Here is a 23245-nt window from a genome sequence, read left to right on the forward strand (position 1 = left end):
TAATAAAGCTTCTTTCCTCAGTACTTCCCCTTTTAAGATCTCATTAGGACTCTAATGAGGTATCTGAAGAAAGAGAAATGAGAGAGGGAAATTACCCCCATTTCCTTCCCTAGGTGCAGTACTCATTGCAACAAAATTGTTACCAGGTTGTTCGGCTGTTGCCCATGAACATGCAACCCTTTAATATCAAGATGCAACCTGCATGTGTCTTTAGCTAATAGCAGAAAGCTACTAAGATAAGAGCAATGCAATGTTCCAGAGACAAGGACCTTCCTCTTCAGCCCCTTTTGGTCCACATCTACTTCTGAAAGGTTTATTTCTGAGGACCAGAAGCATTTTTTGCAATGCAGAATTACATAATGCAACCCAAGCACCCTTTCACTGAGCTAACATCTCCAAAGTTAGTTTCACTGCTTGTAATAAATGCAGCTATGGCTATCCAGGGATCCTGGTTAACCAAGTCCTACCATCACTAAACATAAATGGGAGTGGGCCATAAAAGCTGAGGCCTATTTCCTATTATTTAAATCACTGTTGAGCCACAGAACCACCCCAAAATTTTTCTACTGCCCTAAACATCAACACGTGTGACCAGATGGGTGTGCCCACAATCCCTTGTGATGTTCCCAAACTGCCCTCTAATGCTGAAAGGGATCCCGGGGCAAATTCTGCTTCCTTGGCATAGCTGAAATTGTCACTTGGCTTGCTTAGCACTGTAAAAATATTATACCACAAAGCCTGATCCAAGAAAAGCCTTGTATACTTTTCACCAAAGGGCATATCTAGAAGTCTACAACAGCATCAATGCTGGAATATACTGCATTTTCAATTAGGTGGGATAGTGATAAAGAGACATTCCAAGTGGTATGAATTTCATTCAAGCCCCAATGATCTATAAAAGAAAAAGGCTCTATGAATTTCAAGCGATGATGATTTACATTGTGCAAAAGAACTGCACTGGGATGCAGGACAATTTTGAAATGTATTCTTTTATTTTAATCTTACTAAGAGCCAGAATTTTCCTCAAGGACATTATAACTTTCTTCTTCAGCTGTTCTGTTCCGTCTTTGAGGTGAAATAAATCTTGCTATATAAATCACAGCGCACCTAATGAAGGGGAATATTCAGTCAGAAGTCACACAAAGTGCAATCATGAGAGGGTTAACGGAGCAAGTACTTTAAAAACAGCTGAAGACAGACAGCTATGAACATACAGCAAGAATAATGGTGAGTGAAATAAGGCATGGGCTTTAGTAAAGCTTCTTTCAGTGGAGCATCACATTCAGAGAAATCTCAATAGGTTGCCATGTGTGGACAAACGGAATTTGCATCCTAAAGGGAAGAAGCGCAGAAGCACCAATGGAACATATATCAGTGTGCCCAGAGTCTTATTTTAGGATTTCTAAGCACCTGGTTGAATTACAAAGTATGAGCTGAACTTATAAGGGTACTTTCCTATGACTGAATAGCTCCGCTTGAAAAGATGAAATGCAGTGAAATTCCCCTTCCCACTCACCCAAAGGACTTTATACAGCTTCCTCCGGCCTCCCTCAAAAACCGACCGTAGAATTTGTTCTTGCCTTTAAACAGATTAAATCATGGCAACAATTTCAACTCAACCTGATATGGCAGCTCACTGAATCAATGTATCTTCGCAAACGACTGTTGTGATATCCAGAAGTTAACACGCTCAGCTTGCATCGCCGCTCGCTGTGCCCTCGCATACTTTTCAGGGAGCGCAATAATTTAGCACGAGGAGCAAGCAGTTTCACGACTTTTAAAAATAGCCCTTCAGGAGACTAATAAAAATGAAGCACTTGGTTTGGATGATGTTTACAAAATGCTGCCAGCCTTACATTGTCAGGCTCTGCTTTGATCTATAATAGCACTCGGATGTACCACCGTGCTGATGGAGCAAGAGACAATCGGGCTTCTTTACAACGAGGCTTCTGTATGTCATTATAAAGATTAGTCTGGGATGACATATGTTAGCAAAGAATATCCAGGTATTCTTTATACAGCTGGAAATGATTTAGGACCACTTGACAAATCCGCAAGTCTGTGGATGGATACTATCCAGAAGCTGATTTGCATGACAATTACATCAAGACTGAATTATTAAAATCCTATAAAACCAAAGGCTGCCCTCCACCATTTGACTTATTTATCTTTGTTGAAAATGAGATACTAAAACATGTTGCACAGTGATAGTTGAGAGGAGCAAATAAATAAGGGCAAGGGTCTTCTATTTGCAAACAGCAAAATTCCAGTGTTTCATGTATTTTGTATTTTCCCCAGGGTATTTGAGTATACATACATACATACATACATAATTATCTTTGTATGTTATACTGTAAGGAGGAGGAAATCTTAGAGCACCCTTCACCTTTCCATTTCGTTCTCTTGCAATTCTTCCACAAAATCTATAATGCCTTCAAGGTACATCCTGCTTGTTTTTGGTCCATAAGCAAGACGAAAAGTAAGCCTGCTTCATTCCCATTCCACAGCTAATACTAGCCGCCACTGCCTGTGAATCCCAGTTAATGGGAACAACATGGGGAGATTGCTGTTGTGTTCAATTCCTGCTTGCAGGCTTTCCATAGTTGGCCACTATAAGAACAGGATGCTGGACTACATTGGCCATTGGCCTGATCCAGCAGGACATCTCTAATGGGCTTATGCTCTTAAAACTAATGAGGGGTAAAGGTAAAGGTAAAGGGACCCCTGACCATTAGGTCCAGTTGTGGCCGACTCTGGGGTTGCGGTGCTCATCTCGCTTTATTGGCCAAGGGAGAAGGCGTACAGCTTCCAGGTCATGTGGCCAGCATGACTTAGCCGCTTCTGACGAACCAGAGCAGCGTACGGAAACACCGTTTACCTTCCCGCTGGAGCGGTACCTATTTATTGACTTGCACTTTGACGTGCTTTCAAACTCCTAAGTTGGCAGGAGCAGGGACCGAGCAATGGGAGCTCACATTGTCGCGGGGATTCGAACCGCCGACCTTCTGATGCAGTTATTTACTCCCTGAAAGGGTCTCTGGTCACTGCAAGTGCTCAAGGGAAGCGCTGTCCCCATATAGATGTGTTCTTTCTCGGATCCTCCCACTGTCCAATTTTAAACGGTCAGTGGGGTTTCAAAAGATTATGCAGAGACTCACACACTTGAATATTAAAAGATGAAAGCACAGAGCTGTTGAGCAGGTACACCAGTTAACAGAAATTGTGTGCCTAAATGGAATGACCAGACCAACACCATCAGCAAAGAAACAGAAGACATCAAGTTAAGTGAAAATGCTAGCAATGATCGAGTACAATGAATTAGACTACTGGATTTCTCATTAGTGTGAAACAGAGTCTTGTGATAGTTCATTCTCCCCAAGAGTACTATATTTCTGCATTACCAATTAACCATTCTTCACCGAGAGAGTTTTTCAGCATTGTATATGGCCACATGTGGGCTCTGTAAAAACACAATATGTGTTACCAATGGTAAACAGAAATTAATGACCTTGAACAGACCAAATCCTTGAATTCATCATTAATGTATGTCCCTCCTGCATTACAGCAGCTCTGGCAGCTTCAGCATGTATTTTCTTCAAGTACTTCAAACACAAAGAATTCAGGAACATCTATTACTTTAATCCATTGCAGGCAGTGCTTGATTTAACTTTATTGGCTGTGCTGGCGGTAGTGGGATATATATTGAGGGGCAGACAGCAATGCTCTCTTACGCATCTTTTCAAAAGGGCTTAATTATATTTTATAGCCTGGGCCAGGAGTCCTGCTTGTTTTGTGTCTAACAAGGTTCAAGTGGAGTTCAGGCCAGTGATGAATCAGAAGCAAAGTCAAAGATGGTTATCTTTATGAAATGAGCTCATCTCCATTTAAGCAAGGCTAAGCAGGTACATCATGTTCAATACTGAATGCTAAACAGCCTGGAAATCACAAGATAGCCAGTGATTTGATAATTTTTGATTTATTTATTGTTTCAGCAACTTGGTTCACAGCAAATACTGCCCTAATTCTGGACACTTTTTCACTTTCAGTCAACTACTATTTTATGCATAGAATGATCTACTAAATAAATGACTACAAGAATGCAGTTCAAAACAATTAAACCTTATGCTTGAAAATGGTATAGTAGTTTATTACTACCCAACTGGGAAATAAGGAAATGACAATATGGGAGTGTTCAGACAGAACATTTTAAAGTAGCAATACTCCTAAGCACACTTTCCATTTTTCTGTAGGGCAAGCCCCTCTTAAAGCATGTGAAGAAAAAGTTTCTGGAAGATTGTGTCCCTAATCTCGGGAGTCTCCCTTCCATCTTCTATTTACTAGATCCCAGCTGTTCCAGCAAAGTATAACTTTACAGCTAACAATATTCTGATAGTAGTTTTATAATAGTAAAATATAATGTGTCAGGTCCAGGACTCCAATGTACCGATGTCATGCACACCACATACATCAATTTAATAAACAAAATGTTCCTTTCTCAGAGGATATGCGATTACATCCATTATGAATGTAACAGTAAGGGGGGAAAACGTTTTGAAAGGAACAAAATAGTTTAAGATCAGTCCATCTGAATGTCATCCCTGCTTTGCACTTTCCTAAGTGAACTGGCAGGTGGAACTACAGTTTTAATGGGCATATATCTTTTGAGTGTTTTCTTTCCCAAAATCAGCAAGCTACAGTTAATTTGTATTTATTTGGGGGGGGGGATAGGACATGCCAGTTCATCAGTAGCAACTCTGAACTCTATTATAAAGTAACAGTAGGGAACCTGACCAGGATTAATAGTGGTACTCAGTCCTGGGATTAGGTGGTGTCTGATTTCATGGATTTTAGGCCATCTGTTCTTCCCTCCTACATTTAGTTCTGCAGAACTATAAACGCACCTCTACCTCAGGGACTATAGAAAGGAATTAGAATTGTTCTGCTTTTCATTATCACAAGATTCAGTAACTCATTTCATTGTCAGGATAATCCCCTTTTACTCTTTCTTTTGCGCTTGTAGGGTATGCCAAAATGACAAATAAAATCCCAGATGTTAGAGACCTGATGAGGTCTCCACCTTTCCTTGAGTGTTGTGTTTAAGCTACTTGGGACACAGTGTCAAAACTGACAGGACCCTGATGCCTACACCCAATATTCATTATGGTTCGTTAGTGATTTGTATAGCTGTCTACAGGCTGAACTTCCACTTCAATCCTCGGTGGCCATTAAAATGTTTAGTTTGTCCTCTGGCTTTTACTGACAAAGAATTCATTTCCTATTGTTCAAGTGTTGGAAAGAGTTTACAGTTCTTTCTAAAAGTAACAAAGGTCTTCTGGGTGCTGTAAATGGATTGTTACTCTAGCATATTATTTTAGGTAGTCAAAATTAATTTGATGTTTTATTTCTCCTTAGGCTAACTTATAGATCTGAAGAATCCAAGGGCCATTGCAACATCTTAGTAGCGTTCTCTCATGAGAACCAGTTAATTCTCAGTTGGGGAAGAATGTTTTCTGCTCAATACTCATCATTAACCGCTCTGATTTCTAATATTTTGCAAATATTTCCACTGCACTACATTTTGAAGAATTTTGAAGAAATTCAGACTATTTTTTTGTTTGTGTTGCTGAATATTTAAAGATAAAATATCTCACACAATAAAAACCACAACAGATGTTAATCTGAAGTGCAGCTATACAGTTCACTGCATTTCCTTCTCTAGCCCAAGGCACTTAAGTCCTTTCTGGCTAAAGAGGTTTGTTGTTTTAAATGGATCCTTTCACTTTGCAGAATGCATATATCACTACTCTTTCCTTCCACCTCAAGACCATTTAAGGACTAACTGTTTGCAAAATGTATTTATAGCTTTGCTTGCATAATTTTGAGGTGCACCAAAGGAAACTAAAAAAAAACACACAACCCGCCATTTTTAGAAGGTTTATACAGTATAAATATTTTTATAAACAAACACCTAACTTTAACCACAAACTGGTTATAAGCAACACCTTGATTTTCTTTTGTCGTGACGTATCTTACTTGCCTTTACACTAAACTAAAAAGGAAAAAGTTCCAAAATGCTACAACCTTTCCTCATAGCGGAAGTGGCCTAGGACCCACCAGTGGGCTATGGGCTTCAGTGTCACAGCCTGTCATGGGCCTCTTCTTCACTAGCCTGCCCCATCTCCTAGCTATGCCATGGTATTTTTGGTTAGACCACTGCCAGAACCAGCTACTGCTTGCATGCTGAGTAAAGCTGGTTGGATTACAGAGGTTTTTTTGGGTGGGGGAGGTGGAGGAGGGGGGTCTTCCTCCTCTGAGGGGAAAGGATAAGAGGAGTTTTGAAGAATATTAGAAAATGAGATAATAATACTAATGCATTGTAAGTTGGAGCCATACAATATACACATCTATTTGACGTAGATGCCCCTTGTTTGCACTGAAATGTTAAATAATAATTTTAAACAGAATATACATTTTTTAAAGCTTGGTATAGAACTCAAGACCCAATTCCATTTAATAACTCCAATCTTACTTAATATCTGTATGAGGTCTCCGGGGAAGATCTCAAGGAGATTTGGGGTGAGGTGTTACCAGCATACTGATGATTTCAACTCTTTTGCTCAGTTACATCTGGATCAGAAGAGGCTGAGCAGGTGCTAAACTGCTGCCTGGATGCAGTCGTGGGCTGAATCTAGACAAGACAAATATCCTATGGATGGTAGTTAGTTCCCAGGTCCAGGAATGGATTGTGCACCAGCTCTGAATGGCGTTGCATTTCCTCTATAGGTGCATAGTCTGAGGACACTCCTATAGCCAGTTATTGCTGTCTCTAGGGACTCAGTGGTTCAGAGTGCACAACACCAACTATGATTGTTCCTGGACAGGGACTGTCTTGCCATGGTGGCCCATGCATTGGGAGCATTATGATTACTTTAATGTGCTGTCTGTGGAGCTCCACTTGCACCTAGCTTGGAAGTTACAGCCTGTGCAAAATGCTAGGGTGCTTAGCGGGGCAACTAATATTTTGTTTTGTGCGTTGCTCAGTTTGCAATATACAGTTGTGTTGTTTTAAATCTTATTTTCATCTAGCTTTTAGGAATGTTATTGTTTTTCATGTAAACCATTTATTTTTTATTATTACATTAAGCATTATAAACATTTCACACATAAATATGAAACGTGATTAGCTCCAAGCAGAAGAACAGACTACCTAACCACAAGGCATGCGTCACCAATGTGTCTGTTTTGGAATTCTGCTAGCTCGAGTTTCTGCACACAGAAGACTCAAGCAGTGGCTCTGCAAGCAGGATCCCTCAGAGCATGTTCTGCGGGTGGAATTTCTCTACATGGATCAAGGCGTTGTTGTCATTTTTAAAGAAAAAATATGTAAGTTACAACTAGTAAAAGGAAACCACATTTTTCAGAATTATGAAAGTACAAAGTAGGACAAAAACCTAGCTATTAAAATTCCTGATTAAAAGGTCCTAATTAGTAATATCTGGAGGGAAATATTTTAATGCAAGGTTATCAGTTAATCAAAACTCTTTTAAAGTCATTAGTCGAGGTCATAAGCTCTTGTTTTTGCCTCCACGAAGGAGGAAACATGCCTACAACACATTCCCAAGCGAGGGTTTTAAAAATGGTTCTCGGCACATAAGATTCCTCTTACATTACAAACCAACTTCCATCTCTTACACAAAGACTCATCTGGAAAAAAGGCCTTTTACACTGTTTATAAAATACTGTCAAATAAAATTTGTAAAAAAACATATTTCACTAAAAATAGCTTGCGTAAGTAAGGGATTAGAGTAGTTTCTGCTGCTATAATTGTTCCTTTGTAGTTTTTTCCATGATGTTTTCTGAACAGCGCCTTTTGACTATGTTTATTAAAGTCAGCACATCAAAAAGGATCAAAGCCAATGCTAGTGAGAACTAAAATAAAAAACCAAGTGTGTTGTGTTGTCTCATGGGAGAATTATGCAGATTCAAGTAAACAAGTGCAAATTGTTGAGGTTTTAATGAACATTTTCTACAATTATTGAATCTGAAGTCATTCCTTATTATAACATCTGTACAGCAGATGGCCATTCTGTATAAAAGGCAAGCAATGCTATTTTGTCTGTTTTAACAGTCCATCTGAGATGACTACTTTTTGTCATTGTACGCCATTTGCTTCAGCAAATAATTCGTAAAATGCAGCTGCTGCAGATGGTCACCATAGTTATGCGATTGTAAAAACCCGAAACACAGTGAAGTATTTGTGTATTAGTTTCATATGCCAACATCAGCTCTATTCAGCTCAAAAGGTATATCCATAAAACTTGAAAAATAAAAAGGGGCCGACTGACATATTTTTAATATTATACTCTCTCTTTTTTTAGATGTAGCTACTGCAATTTTATGTTCAGGCAAACTACGCTTACCTGTGGAACTATATATTTCCACAGTAAAACTTTAATAAAAATATATATTCTATGGCAGTCCTATCTGAATTTTTTATCAGCTAATGTATAACTGAATGAAAAATCAATGCATTTATCCTATTGTTCCTATGAGTATTTTCTATTTTTAAAATTACACGAAATGCCTGAGATTAAAACACATGAAACATGCTTTGCTACTGATTAAAAACAAGAAAGTATTCATTTCATTAATTATTACAGCCAGACCAAGAAACTGCTGGGAGGTCTTTGGGTTTATTTGTTTGTTTTTTGATCAACTTCAAATTCATTATTGCTACAGTAAGAGAAATACGAAATCACTTTGCCTTTCCCTCTTCACAATCTGGTTAGTGATGTTCTTCCCCTTCAATGATTAATTTTCATTTTAATTAGGTCTGACACTGCTATGACTTTATTACGCGTTCTTACTGAATTAAAAACATTCTTGAGATTTGCATGCAGTTTGCTTTTAAATTCAGTCTTGCTCTCCTCCCTCATACCATGTATGTGTATGAGCATAACTGACTGCAGAAGAATGTGCTAGTTCTCATTGAAACGTTCAACCTGCATTTGGGCTGTGCCACTTCAGTCACTCACATGATGGGTTCCTCCCACCTGGACCCTTCCCCATCTGCAAAAAAATACCTAGCATGTCAGGGAGAAGGGCAGATTATAATGCTTCTCCCTTGAATATCAGAAAACTGTGGAGGAGATTTCTAGAATGGAGGAATATGCCATCATCAATGGGAATCAATGGTTTGTGAGCTACTGTGAAGTCCCACTATAGCCACAGGAGCGAGGGCTACTGTCAGGTGTGGAAGTGGTTGCTCGCGAGTAACCAGGCAGGACTCCGACCTGTCTTTTACAGGTTTTATTGGTGCAAACGTTTTACAGTGCAGAACCCCAAAGTTCATGTCCGTCTTAGTCACTTGCAGGTTCCGGGAGCTGCCCCTTCCGGTTTCTCCCCCAACATAAGAACTTAGACACCCCAAATCTCCGCCTCCCCTCCTTACGTTTCACCCCTCTGCGCAAGCTGGGTGACGGAAATGGCATGTCTGTTTCCTGGCCAGCCGGGCTAGGTGAGGCACTTGGGCTCTCAGTCGCATCTTCGAGCCCTCTCCTCGCCTGGCTACCCCCTTCCCCCTCTGCTCCACTGGAGGTGTGGCTTCCCTCATCACTGGACAAGGAGCTGCTCCTCAGCAGCGTCAGAGGCTCTCTGTATTCCCCTGCCCCCCTCCCCTGTTCCAATGGCAGTCCCCTGACAGCTACCAATCCTTTTCCCCACACTGCATAGCACCACCTCACATTTCTCTTCCAGGCAGGGGCAGAAGGCAGATGGTGGCAGCAGCTGCTACTTGCCATTGATCTTCTTTTGCCTGCCCAAAGAAATGAAATGGTGAGTGGCAACATCTGTTAGGAGCAGCCACCACAACTCATGAGGAAAGGGGCACAGTCTGTTTGCTTTCCCAAGCAAGCCACTGAGCAAGTGGTAATGGTGGCTAGGAAAAGAAGCCACCTTGTGCTCATCTGTCTGATTCTCTGGGCCACGACTGTTGCTCTTGGTCACCACTGCCACCTGCCAACTTGGGTGAGTGGGCACATGAGTGAGGGTGACTGTCAAGCTGCAGTCACTTGGGCTTAAGTCTTGCAGATGAGGATGTGCCTTCAAGACCCGGAACCAGGTCTGGGTACAACCCACCCACTCACTAGGATTATGTTGTCAAAACAGATGGATGAAGTTCAAGAAACAGTGATACCTACTGCTCAGCCTGCCAAATTGCTCTTTACAGCCTCATATAGAACAGGACGGACCCTGGGCTTGGAGATAGAGGGACTTCTTGTAGAAACTGAAACATACCAGATGAGCAATAACGCAAGAGAAGCTGAGGGAAAGCGTTTGAAAAGGACAATCGGAACTGACAAGATGGGCTCATAAGTACGTAAATATGTTAAGAATGCCATGTATTCCTTCCTGCCGGTGGTCTTTCATGCTACAATTGAGACACAACTAGAAAAGGGTGGGAATGCCTTAGCTCCTCTTGTCTGCACAGCAGTTTATTAATGGATAAAAATTATTTTGGCCTCTAGCACTTCCACAGTCTTTCATGTTCTATGAACCTTAAATTTTTCATTTTTAACTTTTAAAACAATAAAAAGTGCTAAGATTTATTGGCCCGAGAAGGAAGATTCCTGATGAAAAAGCTATAAATCACCTCGCTTGGCCTGGAACTTATATTTCTCAGCTACAAATCGCTATCTTTATCTCTTAAGCTACTTATGCCAACTCACTAAAACCTGGCCAATATCCAGTGAGGAAAATGTACAATTTAAATGACTTTTATTATGAGATTCCCCAACATAGCATTAAAAAATAGCACTAAAGCCAAACGCTGAATGATAAACCACTTATGATCCATGCTTTTCAGTTAAGCTTTGTGTTCTTCCAATAATTAATGGAATTAGTGGAGAAAATTTGGAACTTGATTTCATAATTTCATCATGGATTCCGTGCCCCCCCCAAAGGATGGTTGAATTATCATTTTTTTAAAAAATAAATCTATGGGATATTGATTTAGTTAGTATATGCTAAGTAGTATTTCATCCCCGGTTTAGTACGCTTCCAATATTTCAATAAAAGACCAAATGTTCTACGGTTGTTCGGACTTAACAGCTATGGTTTATTATTATGGGAATGACCCTTGATGAGACTCCATCTCATGTGACCCCCCCTTTCTTTGAGCATTTTTGGCAAAGGAACTGGAAGTTTTTGCTTCTTCTTTTGACTAACTGCAGTTCGTTGTCTTGTTGGAATAAAGACGAACTGCAATTTGTCTTATCTGTGTTTTATATAAACAAGTCAACACCAAACCTTTGCTTACACAGCCAGCTTGCCTTAATAAACTATGGTTAAGATCAACCATAGTTTGTCCTGGTTTGGACAAAATGGCAAGCTGCTATTAGTCAAAATTGGAAGCCAAAGCTCTCTGATCTTCTCTTTGTGGCTGTGCCACAATAGGAGAAGTGGCAGCGGAGTGTATGAGCTCAAGGTTTGTCTAGAGTTGTTCCCATAATGGCAATCATAGTCCATTGTTTTATTGAACAAACGGGACAGATGTCTCAAATTCTGTTGGGTGATATTCACATGCCACTCACTAGGCTCCAGGAAAACCAGGTCACAGGAAAAAGGGAAAGACCACAGAATTCTGCACACTCCTCAAAGCACTCCACACTCACTCTTGTATATTTGACATCAGTGAACCAGATCAGAATGAAACCTAGTACACTCATAAGCCCAATTCACGTGTAATCGTGTAATGCTAGAATGAAGGAAGTGAGGCCTTCCAGATAAAAACTATCATCAAATCTGATAATTGGCAGTACTGACTGTTGAGAGAGGGAGTCTAACAACCTCTGGAGGGTCACAAATTCCCCAGCCCTCATGGCTTAACATTGTGAGAACATCCTGCAGTGAGCCTCAGGCATACATGTTCATCTCTTCATTCTTCTCTTTATGCATCAAGGGGAACAATTGAAAGCTTCCACGTTTAGTTTTGAATTAACCACAGTTTACCATTATATCTGAATCTGGGGGAACACATGTTTATTTTAGCTGTGGTTAGTCTGAATAATTCAGGCTCTGAACCTACAGCTAGTGGATTTGAACTAGTTGGTTTAAATAACCACAGGTAGAATAGATTATGGTTTCCTGTGTCTGGGCACCACAAGAAACTGATTTATTCAACATTGAAATTCTCCTATTGTTCTTGAAATGCTAAACTATGGTTTCACATTTTGTCTGAACTGATCCAGAAACTCACTTAAATTATCTGGTTAATTTTTGCACTGGGTTAGTACTAACAACTAATGCCAAACCTAGGTAGAAAGGTGGTGGTGGTAACAATTAATATGTGCAAGAGGGGAGGCACAAGATCACATGGACCAATCTTCCGAGTTCTAAACCTTGGTTTATCTGAACTGGGCCTATGATGGCGAATTGTACTGATCCTCTGAGCACACAGTAGATACCACAAAGTTTCTTAGAACACAGTCATGGGTGTCATTCATACACATATAATGCAGGAGCATATTCAATAAATCATTTGGTACTTTTATATGCTATTGCATCTTATGGAGCCAATGCTTTACTCAAGTTGATAGCTTGCAAATTAATCAATATAAACAAATTGTATTCTAGTTCAGAGTCCAAAGCATATTAGAAGTGTTGCATTATTTCCGTTTCAAGCACATATATTATTTTAAATTATTTTAGCAGTTTCCTCAATGTAACTAAACCATACACATATTCTGACATGCAAATTAAATAATAAGCAGAATTAAAGTTCTGTTTTCAGGGATCAAATCTAAGCAAAATTGCATAAACCACAGGTGAGCCATGGAATAAAATTGTTTCTAGAGATCTCTTGCATTTAAGTACTGGAAATGGGAGCAACAGACAGTCATGTCAATCCACTGGTACTACCAGTGCCTTGTGTTTAATTCAAGTTGCTTCTATCTCAGCGTTCTCATGATACCACTGTGATAAACAAGTATGACTTAAAATGTTCTTACCTTTGCTCTTCGAGCTAGCTTTGACACTCAAATTTCCACTGAGATTTGATAAAGATGTTAATAGGCAGGGTTTCCTAGGATCTGGACGAGTTTCCATAGAAATGACAATCTGAGTGGTGTGGATAGAAACCTTCTGACAAAAGGAAATGCCCATCCATAAGTTTTCTTGGGATGCCTTTTGTCCTCCATCACCATGGTCTTCAGAATCAGAAATCTGGCTTTTGTAACACTGGGATGTTAATGTGTCATCCTTCTTTGGAAGGCTATCAGCTGCTGAAGCATTTTCCTCCTGAGTCTCATCATCACTTTTGCTTCTGATCTTTTTCAGAAATTGTTTTATTTGATCCAACTTGACAAAGCTCAAATTTGCTTTCAGAGGCTTTGATATATCCACATTTATCTCCGCTGTGGGACAAATAGGAAAGTAGGGGTGGAGAGAGAAATTTGTCTTAACCATTCCCCCCCCTATAAAAATTATGCATCCTCAAACAATTACTTAATTTACTGTAAAATGAAAGTTCAATCCAACTGCTTTTCAAAGAAGGTAATAACCTGGCTTCCTACTTCTAAGTTAATTAATTAGTGGACTTCACTTCATCATGTTTATTAATTTCAATGAACCTACTCTGAGTAAAACATAGTTGAATACAACCCAAATTCTTCAGCAATCTGTTCTTGGCTAATTGCATTTATAATTTCATAAATATTCAAAGTGCAGCCCTTCCAGCAAATGTTTTAACAAAACACATAATGAGAAGAACATTGTTTTGCAGATGGGGGGGGGGGGAATTATGTAGTAAAAGTGTTGGGAATCCTTAAAGTAAAACTATGCAAAGGAAAAATTGTGGTTATGCTGCTTCTCCTCCAGTCCTGCTGCAGTCCTGCTACCCAGAGGTAAGCCATGGCTTGGCTTTGCATTACAGTACTTAATTTGTTCCGGAGGTCTGTTCTTAACCTGAAACTGTTCTTAACCTGAAGCACCACTTTAGATAGTGGGGCCTCCTGCTGCCGCCGCGCTGCTGGAGCACGATTTCTGTTCTTATCCTGAAGCAAAGTTCTTAACCTGAAGCACTATTTCTGGGTTAGAGGAGTCTGTAACCTGAAGCATATGTAACCTGAGGTACCACTGTACATCTAAACCTGAGTTCATGGTTTGTTTCACTTTAGACCAAGTGTGGAGAAGCTTTGGCCCTCCAGATGGTGATGAACAGCAACTCTTGTCATTCCTGGCCATTGGACATGCTTGCTGGGGCTGACTGGAGTTGTAGTTCAGCTACATTTGCAGAGCCAAGGGTTCCCCACACGTGCTTCAAACAACCCATGAGCTTTAGCCAAAGTTGGTTCTTGATGTACGGCTTGTGGGGGGGGGGGAGAGGAACCATGAACCTGAGCTCAGCTGTAATGCTAAACCAAACTATGCCTTAGTCCCAGGTAACATGGCAACAACAGGACCAGAGAAGTATCACAGCACAAGTTTTTCCTAGGACTATCCACACACTCCCATTGTCACACTTAGCCATGGTTTAGTTTAACTTTATTGTGAACTGGACCACAGTCTGGACCAAAGGTTTCCTTTCTGGAAGTTCATGTTACTAAACTGCCAAACAGCCTTTTAAGCTTTCCTGAGGGACTGCTGAAAATCTTCAGTGTGCTCATGCTCCTTACTGGATTGTAGACATTATTCCCATTTAACTATTGAATTCAAAATCTCAGTTCTTCATAATCTTTTTGCCAAATTGGAACTGGAACATGCATACTTGGAAGTTTATCTGATGCCAACTGAACTTGCTTCCAATGTAGTGTCTGTAGGGAGGTCGTTCTAGTTGTTCACCTGATGCTATCTCAGAGGTATGTTCCTTAACGATATCTTTAAAAGTGTGTAATGTGAAAAGCTTGCCGCTTTTCTCCTTTTCTTCTTGATCCAAATGTTAAAGCTAACAATCTTGCCCAGCCTTTCCTAGTGCTTATACATGATGCCGGAATAATGATACAATGAACCAACGACCTATCCTATACTTTTATTTCATTTCTTTTCTTGGCCATTATTCTTCTCCAAGCCCTGAATTTCTACTTTAATTGTCCAGCTCTTGATGCTCCCATTCATTAAAATAATTTCTCTGTTCATTTTAGTTCAGCTTCCTCCATTGTTCAAGTCATGTCAGTATTTCTCAAATATTTCTCAAATTCAGTATTTCTCAAACTTGGGTCCCCAGCTATTGTTGGACTACAGCTCCCACCATCCCTGACCACTGTCCTGCTAGCTAGGAATGACAGGAGTTGTAGTCCAACAACAGCTGGGGACCCAAGTCTGAGAAACACTGCACTAAGCCAAATCATTGCTTAGCATGATGCAGGCTCAGGGAAAGGAGATTGAGATCTTTTTGCAGCTGTGCTGCACTGAGTTAATCCATAGTTTCACTTAAGAGTCCCCCAGACCAGGGTTTAGCTCTCCCAGACCAACCTCAAGCCATAAACCATAGGGCTTGGTTGCAGCATGTGCTTAATCTGGAGAGAGCTAAACCACAAGCCTTGGCTTTGATGACATGCTAAGGCAAGCAGTGTCTACGTTCAGCATGGTGCAGCAGCAAAATTACCAGAGGAGAGTGAAGCAGCCTCTAACTCCTCTTCAGGAAGCTGTATACTCATGTGTTCATTTATTTATTGAATATAATTTATATACCACTTTACACCAGAGGTTCATTATTAGCCATGATTTAGTTTAGCATATCCAGGTCACTGTGGAATCTATCAGAATGGCAGAGGAGGAAGGGAACAGAAGAGGACAGAAACTCGTTCTTTTTGCTTCCTACTGTTGGTATTTTCACTATCCTACTTTGCAAGTACATATGGAAAAAGCAGTATGTACCATCACAATCATGATCCATTACAATCATGATTTGCTCCTTCTTGGATAGATATTCAGGGGGCTAAGGTAGCTGTAGTTGTGGAGTATGAATTGGTGAAAACTATCTCCCTTTCCCTCTGTCAGCTGAGTCATCCACTGGATCAAAAGCCCTCCAGTTCACCAACTGAAACACCCAAGGAATACAATTAAGACCCTCATCCATAATTCAGCAACAATTAATCTATCCAAAAAGTGAAAACCTAAAAGCTCAAGAGCTTTTGGGGTGTGAAGAGAGACACTTGATGAAAACAAAAGCAAGACTATGAAGATTGTGATAGCTCATATGGATGGAGAAGGTACAATTTCTTGCTGTTTGAAGCATTTCCTAGAACTATGCTTTGCAACAACTAAAACCATACCTGTGTTAATGAATATTTTCTATCTGGCACAGTTTTCTTCATTCTATTAAGAAATGCAGCTATCCAATTACGTCACTATTTCAAAAACCTATTTGTAACAAAGCAATGAAAAAAACCCCTACTGGAGTGTTCGAGTGTTTTTGCAAATGACCCTAAGTTAATTAGAAAAGTCTGCACCCCGGTCAGTTCCCCTTCTCACATGTCAGCTCTCATTAAATCAAAAAATTCTCATTTCAAAGTTAACCAACACCATGGTTAACAAAACTGTTAAACTGGGATCAAGTGGGCACATTCCTAGGTTTATATATGATGTCATGCTAAGCAGCCCACAGCTGAACTCGCAAAAATATGAATGATTTTTCAATATAGTAAGTATCTGATCTAATGCTAATTCTCTCTCTATAGGCTAACTGTGCTGGGAACAGGTGGCCCTGCTTTCAATTATGGAGGGCTAACATGCCAGTGTGAGGCCTGGATTAGTTCACCTTCTCACAGGGAATTTGCCTCGGTTGGGAATGGATTTATTATGGCTTCACACATGGAATGGAGCTCATGTCAACTGAGGGCAGTGACACATCATACGATTCAAATTAACCTGCTGTGGACTGTTCCGCAGGGCTGAGGCTGTGTATTAAAATGACGACATTTTAAAACAGCTTGAAAGAAACCAGGATTGTCGAAGTGCAATGGTTCCAATTTGTTCCAACTAATCTATCACCTGCTGGAGATATTATTGTAGTGGGTTTCTGGTAGCTGCTATTTTCCAGGTTTCTCCAAACCACTGACCTTGCTAATGGGTACAATTGTTGCCTTTGGAGGTAAAGGGGGAGGGAACCCTACAAAGTGCTTTTTTATGTATGGCGAGAGGTATGTTATTCATCACAACATGCGACCAACAGAAGTGGGGGAGGGGGAAACCTAGACAAACAAACCTCTTGCAGCCTCTTTGCTGAAAGATAAAACAGAGTCTACCATATTCCTTAATTTGACTGGATAAAATGTTGTACGTAAAAATAACTCATACAGCTAAAATTTGATGAACTTAATAATTTCATACATACAGGTCATTCCAAGAAAACAACAAGGGCGTGCATTTTGGCAGAAGAAAGCTTGCATTTTTCTTAGACTTGGAATTAGTAACTATTAGGTATATTAAACTTTATGAATTGCTGAGAGTTTTTGTAATATATTTTCACAAAGACTGGGATAAAGTATGCCGGGAAGCCAAAACATTCCCAAATTTGATGTTTTCATCTTTGAAAAATATTAAGTTATCTATTAGAAAGAACAGTGAGGTAATAAAACAATATGATAATCGCCATTGTGGCCAGTAACAATTAGCTGACCAACAAGGGCTTAATATAACTTTGCATCTTTTCAAATGCAGTTCACAACTCTTAGTCTGCAAATAGAGAACAACATGGTGCATGTTAAAGTAGAACTTTAAAAGCTACCAGCTCATGTACAAAAGGGCAACACTTGTGGATGTGCTAAATTTAAGGATGTTTGTTTAAAAATAAACTACAGTTTGGTGACTGAGGCCTCCTTCTCTCTCTCTCTCTCTCTCATACATTAACCTAGCAGCATGCAAGTCCCTTCTCAGTGTGTGCAAATGTACTTAGTATAGGTGTGGAGAGAGAGGGGGAGGGGGAAGGAGACCTCAGGGAAGTTCTCTCTCTCACTACAAACAGGTAATGTAAATTTAAGGAGGCAAATCTTTCGTAGACACATTTGCATTTATTAGTATAAAATGTCACATAAAGTGAGTTACATGCTAGCCTACAGCATAAAAACTGGAATCTTGAATAATTTTCTCCTAAGTATTTTACAAATGAATGGAAAAACACAGTACAGCTTGACATTTATTCACTCTATAAATTTTGAGATAATTGTAATTTATTTTGCTAGCATTTGTAAGAGTTTGTAAGAGTTTGCTAGCATTTGTAAGAGTTGAAATAAAAGTGCTGTAAAACAAATTTAGTTTAGTTGTCCCTACGGTAATCATTAATAAATGTATACATCTTGGAATATTTATAGTTGTGATATAATTTTAAGGAATTATTTAACATAAACCATCAGTCCACATTTAACATAAACCATCAGTCCCACATTGAGGGACGCGGGTGGCACTGTGGGTAAAACCTCAGCGCCTAGGACTTGCCGATCACATGGTCGGCGGTTCCAATCCCCGCGGCGGGGTGAGCTCCCGTCGTTCGGTCCCCGCTCCTGCCCACCTAGCAGTTTGAAAGCACAATTAAGTGCAAGTAGATAAATAGGTACCGCTTTCTAGCGGGAAGGTAAACGGCGTTCTGTGTGCTGCTCTGGTGCCGGTTCGCCGGAGCAGCTTCGTCACGCTGGCCACGTGACCCGGAAGTGTCTGCGGACAGCGCTGGCTCCCGGCCTCTAGAGTGAGATGAGCGCACAACCCTAGAGTCTGTCAAGACTGGCCCGTACGGGCAGGGGTACCTTAAAAAATCAGTCCACATATTTATAGAATGGCACACAACTTAAATACCAGGATCTGTAGGGATGTATGCACTCTCTTTTTTGACTATTTATATGGTCATGTTGCCCTATGTGTGGAGTGCCACCTAGATTATTTTGTTTAGGTCATTTGAAACTTGATCCATGCATGTGGGTTTTCAAACAGCCCAGATCAACTCCTGGCTGAGGGTTCCATACCTGTTTACTGTGAATTACTACTGATACCATTTTTTCAAAAACTACACTAAAGGCTTATCTAGACTTCCTTTTGCAATCTGCTTTCCGAGCACAGGTCTGTGATTTCCATGTCCATGTCTGAGTGGGGCTTTTTTCCTCTCCTCCTGCTGCTTTCTCTGGGAAAACTCACTGTTTACTGCAGAATTGGAACAAACAGCAATCCTTGGGAAAACTGATGGACAAAAAGCCCACAATCGGACACGAAACTGGGAAGCACGGACTTGGTTACCCAGTGAACGCTAACGGTTAAGAGAAAGAGGGGGACTTTGAACCTTGCCTAACTGTTGCTTGCGCCTCTTGCTTTGCAAGAGTAATAATAACGGTATGCTTACCTGGTCCATTGAGGAAGTCTTTAATCTGCAATGAGATGAGAGGAGGTGGGATGCCGCTTTTAGCATCAATTTCCCCTGCCACTGTCTGTAACCATGTCTTGCAATAGTCCAGAGTTTCTGGGAGAGTTTTTCCAGGGTCTACCACAGTGAGAAGAGTCTGGTTATGACATGTTGCTAATATGACAGCCAACAATGTAATAAAGTAGTGAAGGGAAGTAATGTGCATTCATAGCTTTTAAATATCTATGGCTGGCTCATATACCATCTAGTTTATATAGATAAAGTCCTGGTTCATGTGACACAGTAAGGAAAATTGCAGGTTGATGGGAGAGTGAGAAGTGGTGGCCTCCTGGAAAGGAACTCACAACTGCTTTTCTCCTCCCTGATCCTTTCTGCTCCAGTGCAACACCAAGTGTCCAAACCAGGCTTGTGATTATGGTATCTACCCACCAACCACAAACTGTAGCCAAGAACAAACCTTTACAACAACTCATGGTTAGGGAGGAGAGAACTAAACCAGAAGTATGGGGTCTGTCTTTGAGCCCACACATTCAACCAGCCCTGGTAAACCATGGTTTGGCTTACTTTGTCTTTCAAACCAGGCCACAGTGTACACATATATCTCATATAAATACTATAATATGATAATTATAGAAATGGCTGCATATCATCAGATACTACCAACAAATGTTTAAAGGTGCCATGTATAAACAGTTAAGTTCAGTGTAACTAATAGGTGCCTATTAACCGTGCATTCAAAATAGGTCTATGATCTAATTTCTAACTCTATTAGCAATGCATTCAAAATTTTGTAGCATTCTTTTCAAACGATAAGCACAAAAGTAAAAGCAAGCAAATAAGAAAAGGAATAAACTATAAACAAGCCTTAGAGATCAGAAAACCACATGTTTGGAAATGCAGTAGAGTGGTTCTACTTATGGGTTATTTGATACAGTTTGCAGTTTCACTGACATTGCAATCCCCTTTTACTACTAGGCTTTTGAAGTTAACTTCAGTAGCTTTTCCTCTTGGCCCTCTTTAATGAAACCCCTTTGCTCAATCCTTAATATTCCCAATTGTGACTAAAAGTTCACATTTGGTACTTTTCAGTTCTCTGTCTTTCTTCATGTCCTGGACAATGTATATGAGAAATCAGCACTGCGTAAAACTTTTAAAATCTATGGCAACCCACAGTCTTTGTTATAATATTTCTATTGGGTGTTTTGTTTTCTGTTCTTAAGTAGCTGCAGTGCTTAAGCATTAAAAAGAACCGCTTTAAGAATTTTAGCCACAAAATTGTTTCATTCTGGCTTAATCCCACACTGCATTACCACCATGACCCTTAATCCTCTTTTGTTCTATAGTGAAGCTTGCAGAGAATACTGCTCCCTGATAGTCAGATAATTTAAATATGTTACCAATAGCTTTATTAACAAATAGGATGCGGTGCTTTCTTTTCAAGTACGGTAGTTTCATACTTTTGCTTATAGTCAACATATGGCAGTGTGGTTGGACATATAAAAGTCTGTTTTGGAATGCATTTCTTGACTTAATCACAGGATTGCTATATAACCTGGCAGATATTGAATTGTGTAATTTCAAATAACATACTGAAACCAAGTAATTGTGACTTCAGTTCTACATGGGAAGTCAAAGGTTAAACTAAAAGTTAGCACATTCCTCTGTCAGTTTTTCAATATCATTATTTGATCAATATTCAGGTCTTGATTTTATAACACTGTGCAAGCTTGCACTATATATTTTACAATAAGCTCTTCCTTTTATTTCACTTAAAATTACTTCCTGCTCCACTGGTAATTACAAAAGAATACAATACTGGATAGCTTAAAGGCATTTTCTGCATAGAATGCCCTTCAGCACCAAGATTGGGTGTTTTGTTTTGTAAAATCAACCCTTCAAGTTCATTTTATTTATTTCCAATATTCGTATACAATTTTCATCAGAATAGATCACAAAGCAAAGAAAAAACAAAAATGCATATGTAAAACAGTATTGCATCGAAAACTTTGAAATCCAGAAATAGTATATAAAACATCAACTACTTTTGCCTTTTTAAAGGTGTCAATAAGATTAGAATTGATCATCAGATACTATAGATAGTGCTAGAGAATTAAATTTGTCGTACTGCAATCCAATTATGCTAGGTTACTTTTTATGAGCCCTTAAATTCAAATTCTCATTCTCTCTGTGTGTGTACCTATAAAATCAAGTGTATCTGTTTAACTGACAAATTAAAAAATAACAACTCATTAATATTCACCTGAGAGTTCTTAAATAATTCAAACTACTGATTTTTCAACAAATGTATGTTTCATAACAGTACATGCATGTTGTTCTTAACCTTTAAAACATCTGAATTGCTCCATGTAAAATGGAGTGCTTGCTTTGGAGCAGTACAATTGTTCTTAGGGCATCTTTCTTTTAAGCAGTACTGCCTTAAAATAGGGCTGCCATACACCCAGATTTCCCCAGACATTATTGGGATTTCAAAGGCAGAATTGATTTCCTGGGAGTATTTCTGAAAGGTGACGCTTTGTCCTGGATCAAATTGCATTTTTGTAAAAAAAAAACACCCACAAAAAAACCTCACAACGCTATAGAATACAGCAGATGTAACATTAATTAAAGGAGGGTATCCATTAGACCTGTCAATCCCTATCAAAAATTTGGAGATTGCTAAAATGGATAATTAACGAACTATGTCTGAAGGAGAAATTGCATACGTTCACTGATTCTGTCTGAGAAACATATTCCATTTATTTTCTAATGGAATATGCTTCACAATTTTGTGATAAAGAAAAAGATTACTGGGAGGGCACATAATCTGAATAACCTGATGATCTGTGTTATATCAAAACCATCATCCTAATGAATCATGGATAAACTAGTGAAAAGCATGATTAAACTAGAATTATAGAACATGTCGATGTGCTGTGATTTCAGCACAGGGAAGTCTTGCCTCACCAACCACTTAGAATTGTTGTATCAAAAAATTCAAAATGTAATACAGAGGAGGAATGGCATCTTAATGGTACAGCTCATGTTCTGTATACAGAAGATCCCAGTCACACCTAAGTTAACAGGATCAGGTAGCAGATTTCATGAAAGTTCACCGCTGGGAAAGATCCACTGCCAGTCAGAGTAGACAAAACTGGGGCAGATGGGAGAAGTCCAACCCGATATAAGGCAGCTTTCTATGCAGCTGGTGCAGTCTATGAATAAGTAGGTATTTTATATTTAAACTTTCAAAAAGCTTTTGACAAAAGTCATTCAGATTCTTAAGGGGGGGAATATTAGCACTCATAAAGGAAGGAAGACATGCTGATGCATTATTAGTACGACAGAATTAAGAAGCAGAGATTAGGAATAAATTGACAGTGGAGAAAAGTAGCATTTCCTATCATATTAGCAGAGAGAAAGAAATAGTAACTTCCTACTCCAGTGTCCCAACCTATCACACCAGATCAGGAACAAGCTGCAACAGCTTCTTTATAGAACATCTGTGGTGTATGTATTATCACACTTCCATATGAGGAGCTTCCTTGCTGTCTTCAGCTTCAGGGCAGATCTGCCCACAAGCTAGAGATACACACACACACTAATTTTCCTCTTTCAGAACCCTACATTTTCTTTAGAAGATACCACTTTCCCCCACAAAGTACTAACAGATGATCCATCAGACCCGAGCTGCAGGAATTGGCTTGAATATTAATGTTACTAACTGAATTAAATGATTTAAACAATGTCATGCACAGTTCTCAATGACATATTTTCTGGTAATAAATAATACATGCCAAATATCCCTGAGATGTGTGTGGCAAATCTAATTTTTTTTTTTAACCGCCAAACGCTGACGCTGACACGATAGGATGACCACATTCCTCAGGAGTGATGGAATAG

General features: G+C 39.6%; 1 protein-coding gene and 1 long non-coding RNA gene across 9 annotated transcripts in view; both read right to left on the minus strand.

The window, feature by feature from the left end:
- Window positions 1-23245, minus strand: part of VPS13B (vacuolar protein sorting 13 homolog B) — an 883035-nt gene that overhangs the window by 573112 nt on the left and 286678 nt on the right. For 6 of the 8 annotated variants that reach the window (XM_083517129.1, XM_083517132.1, XM_083517130.1 and 3 more), the window contains exons 35-36: window positions 19325-19462; window positions 13008-13412 (exon numbers count right to left, since the gene is read on the minus strand). The exons of the other annotated variants lie outside the window; for them this stretch is intronic. In XM_083517129.1, the coding sequence (XP_083373255.1) occupies window positions 13008-13412; window positions 19325-19462 (543 nt within the window). The remainder of the gene's footprint in view (window positions 1-13007; window positions 13413-19324; window positions 19463-23245) is intronic. 8 annotated transcript variants of the gene reach the window in all.
- Window positions 7020-10509, minus strand: LOC310713450. The gene is made up of 2 exons (XR_014529260.1): window positions 10200-10509; window positions 7020-9814 (listed from the first exon to the last, which is right to left on the minus strand). It is a non-coding gene; the product is annotated as an uncharacterized lncRNA (long non-coding RNA).

The sequence above is a fragment of the Podarcis liolepis genome (genome assembly GCF_965112155.1).
Source record: "Podarcis liolepis genome assembly, chromosome: 8".
Taxonomy (NCBI): Eukaryota; Metazoa; Chordata; class Lepidosauria; order Squamata; family Lacertidae; genus Podarcis; species Podarcis liolepis.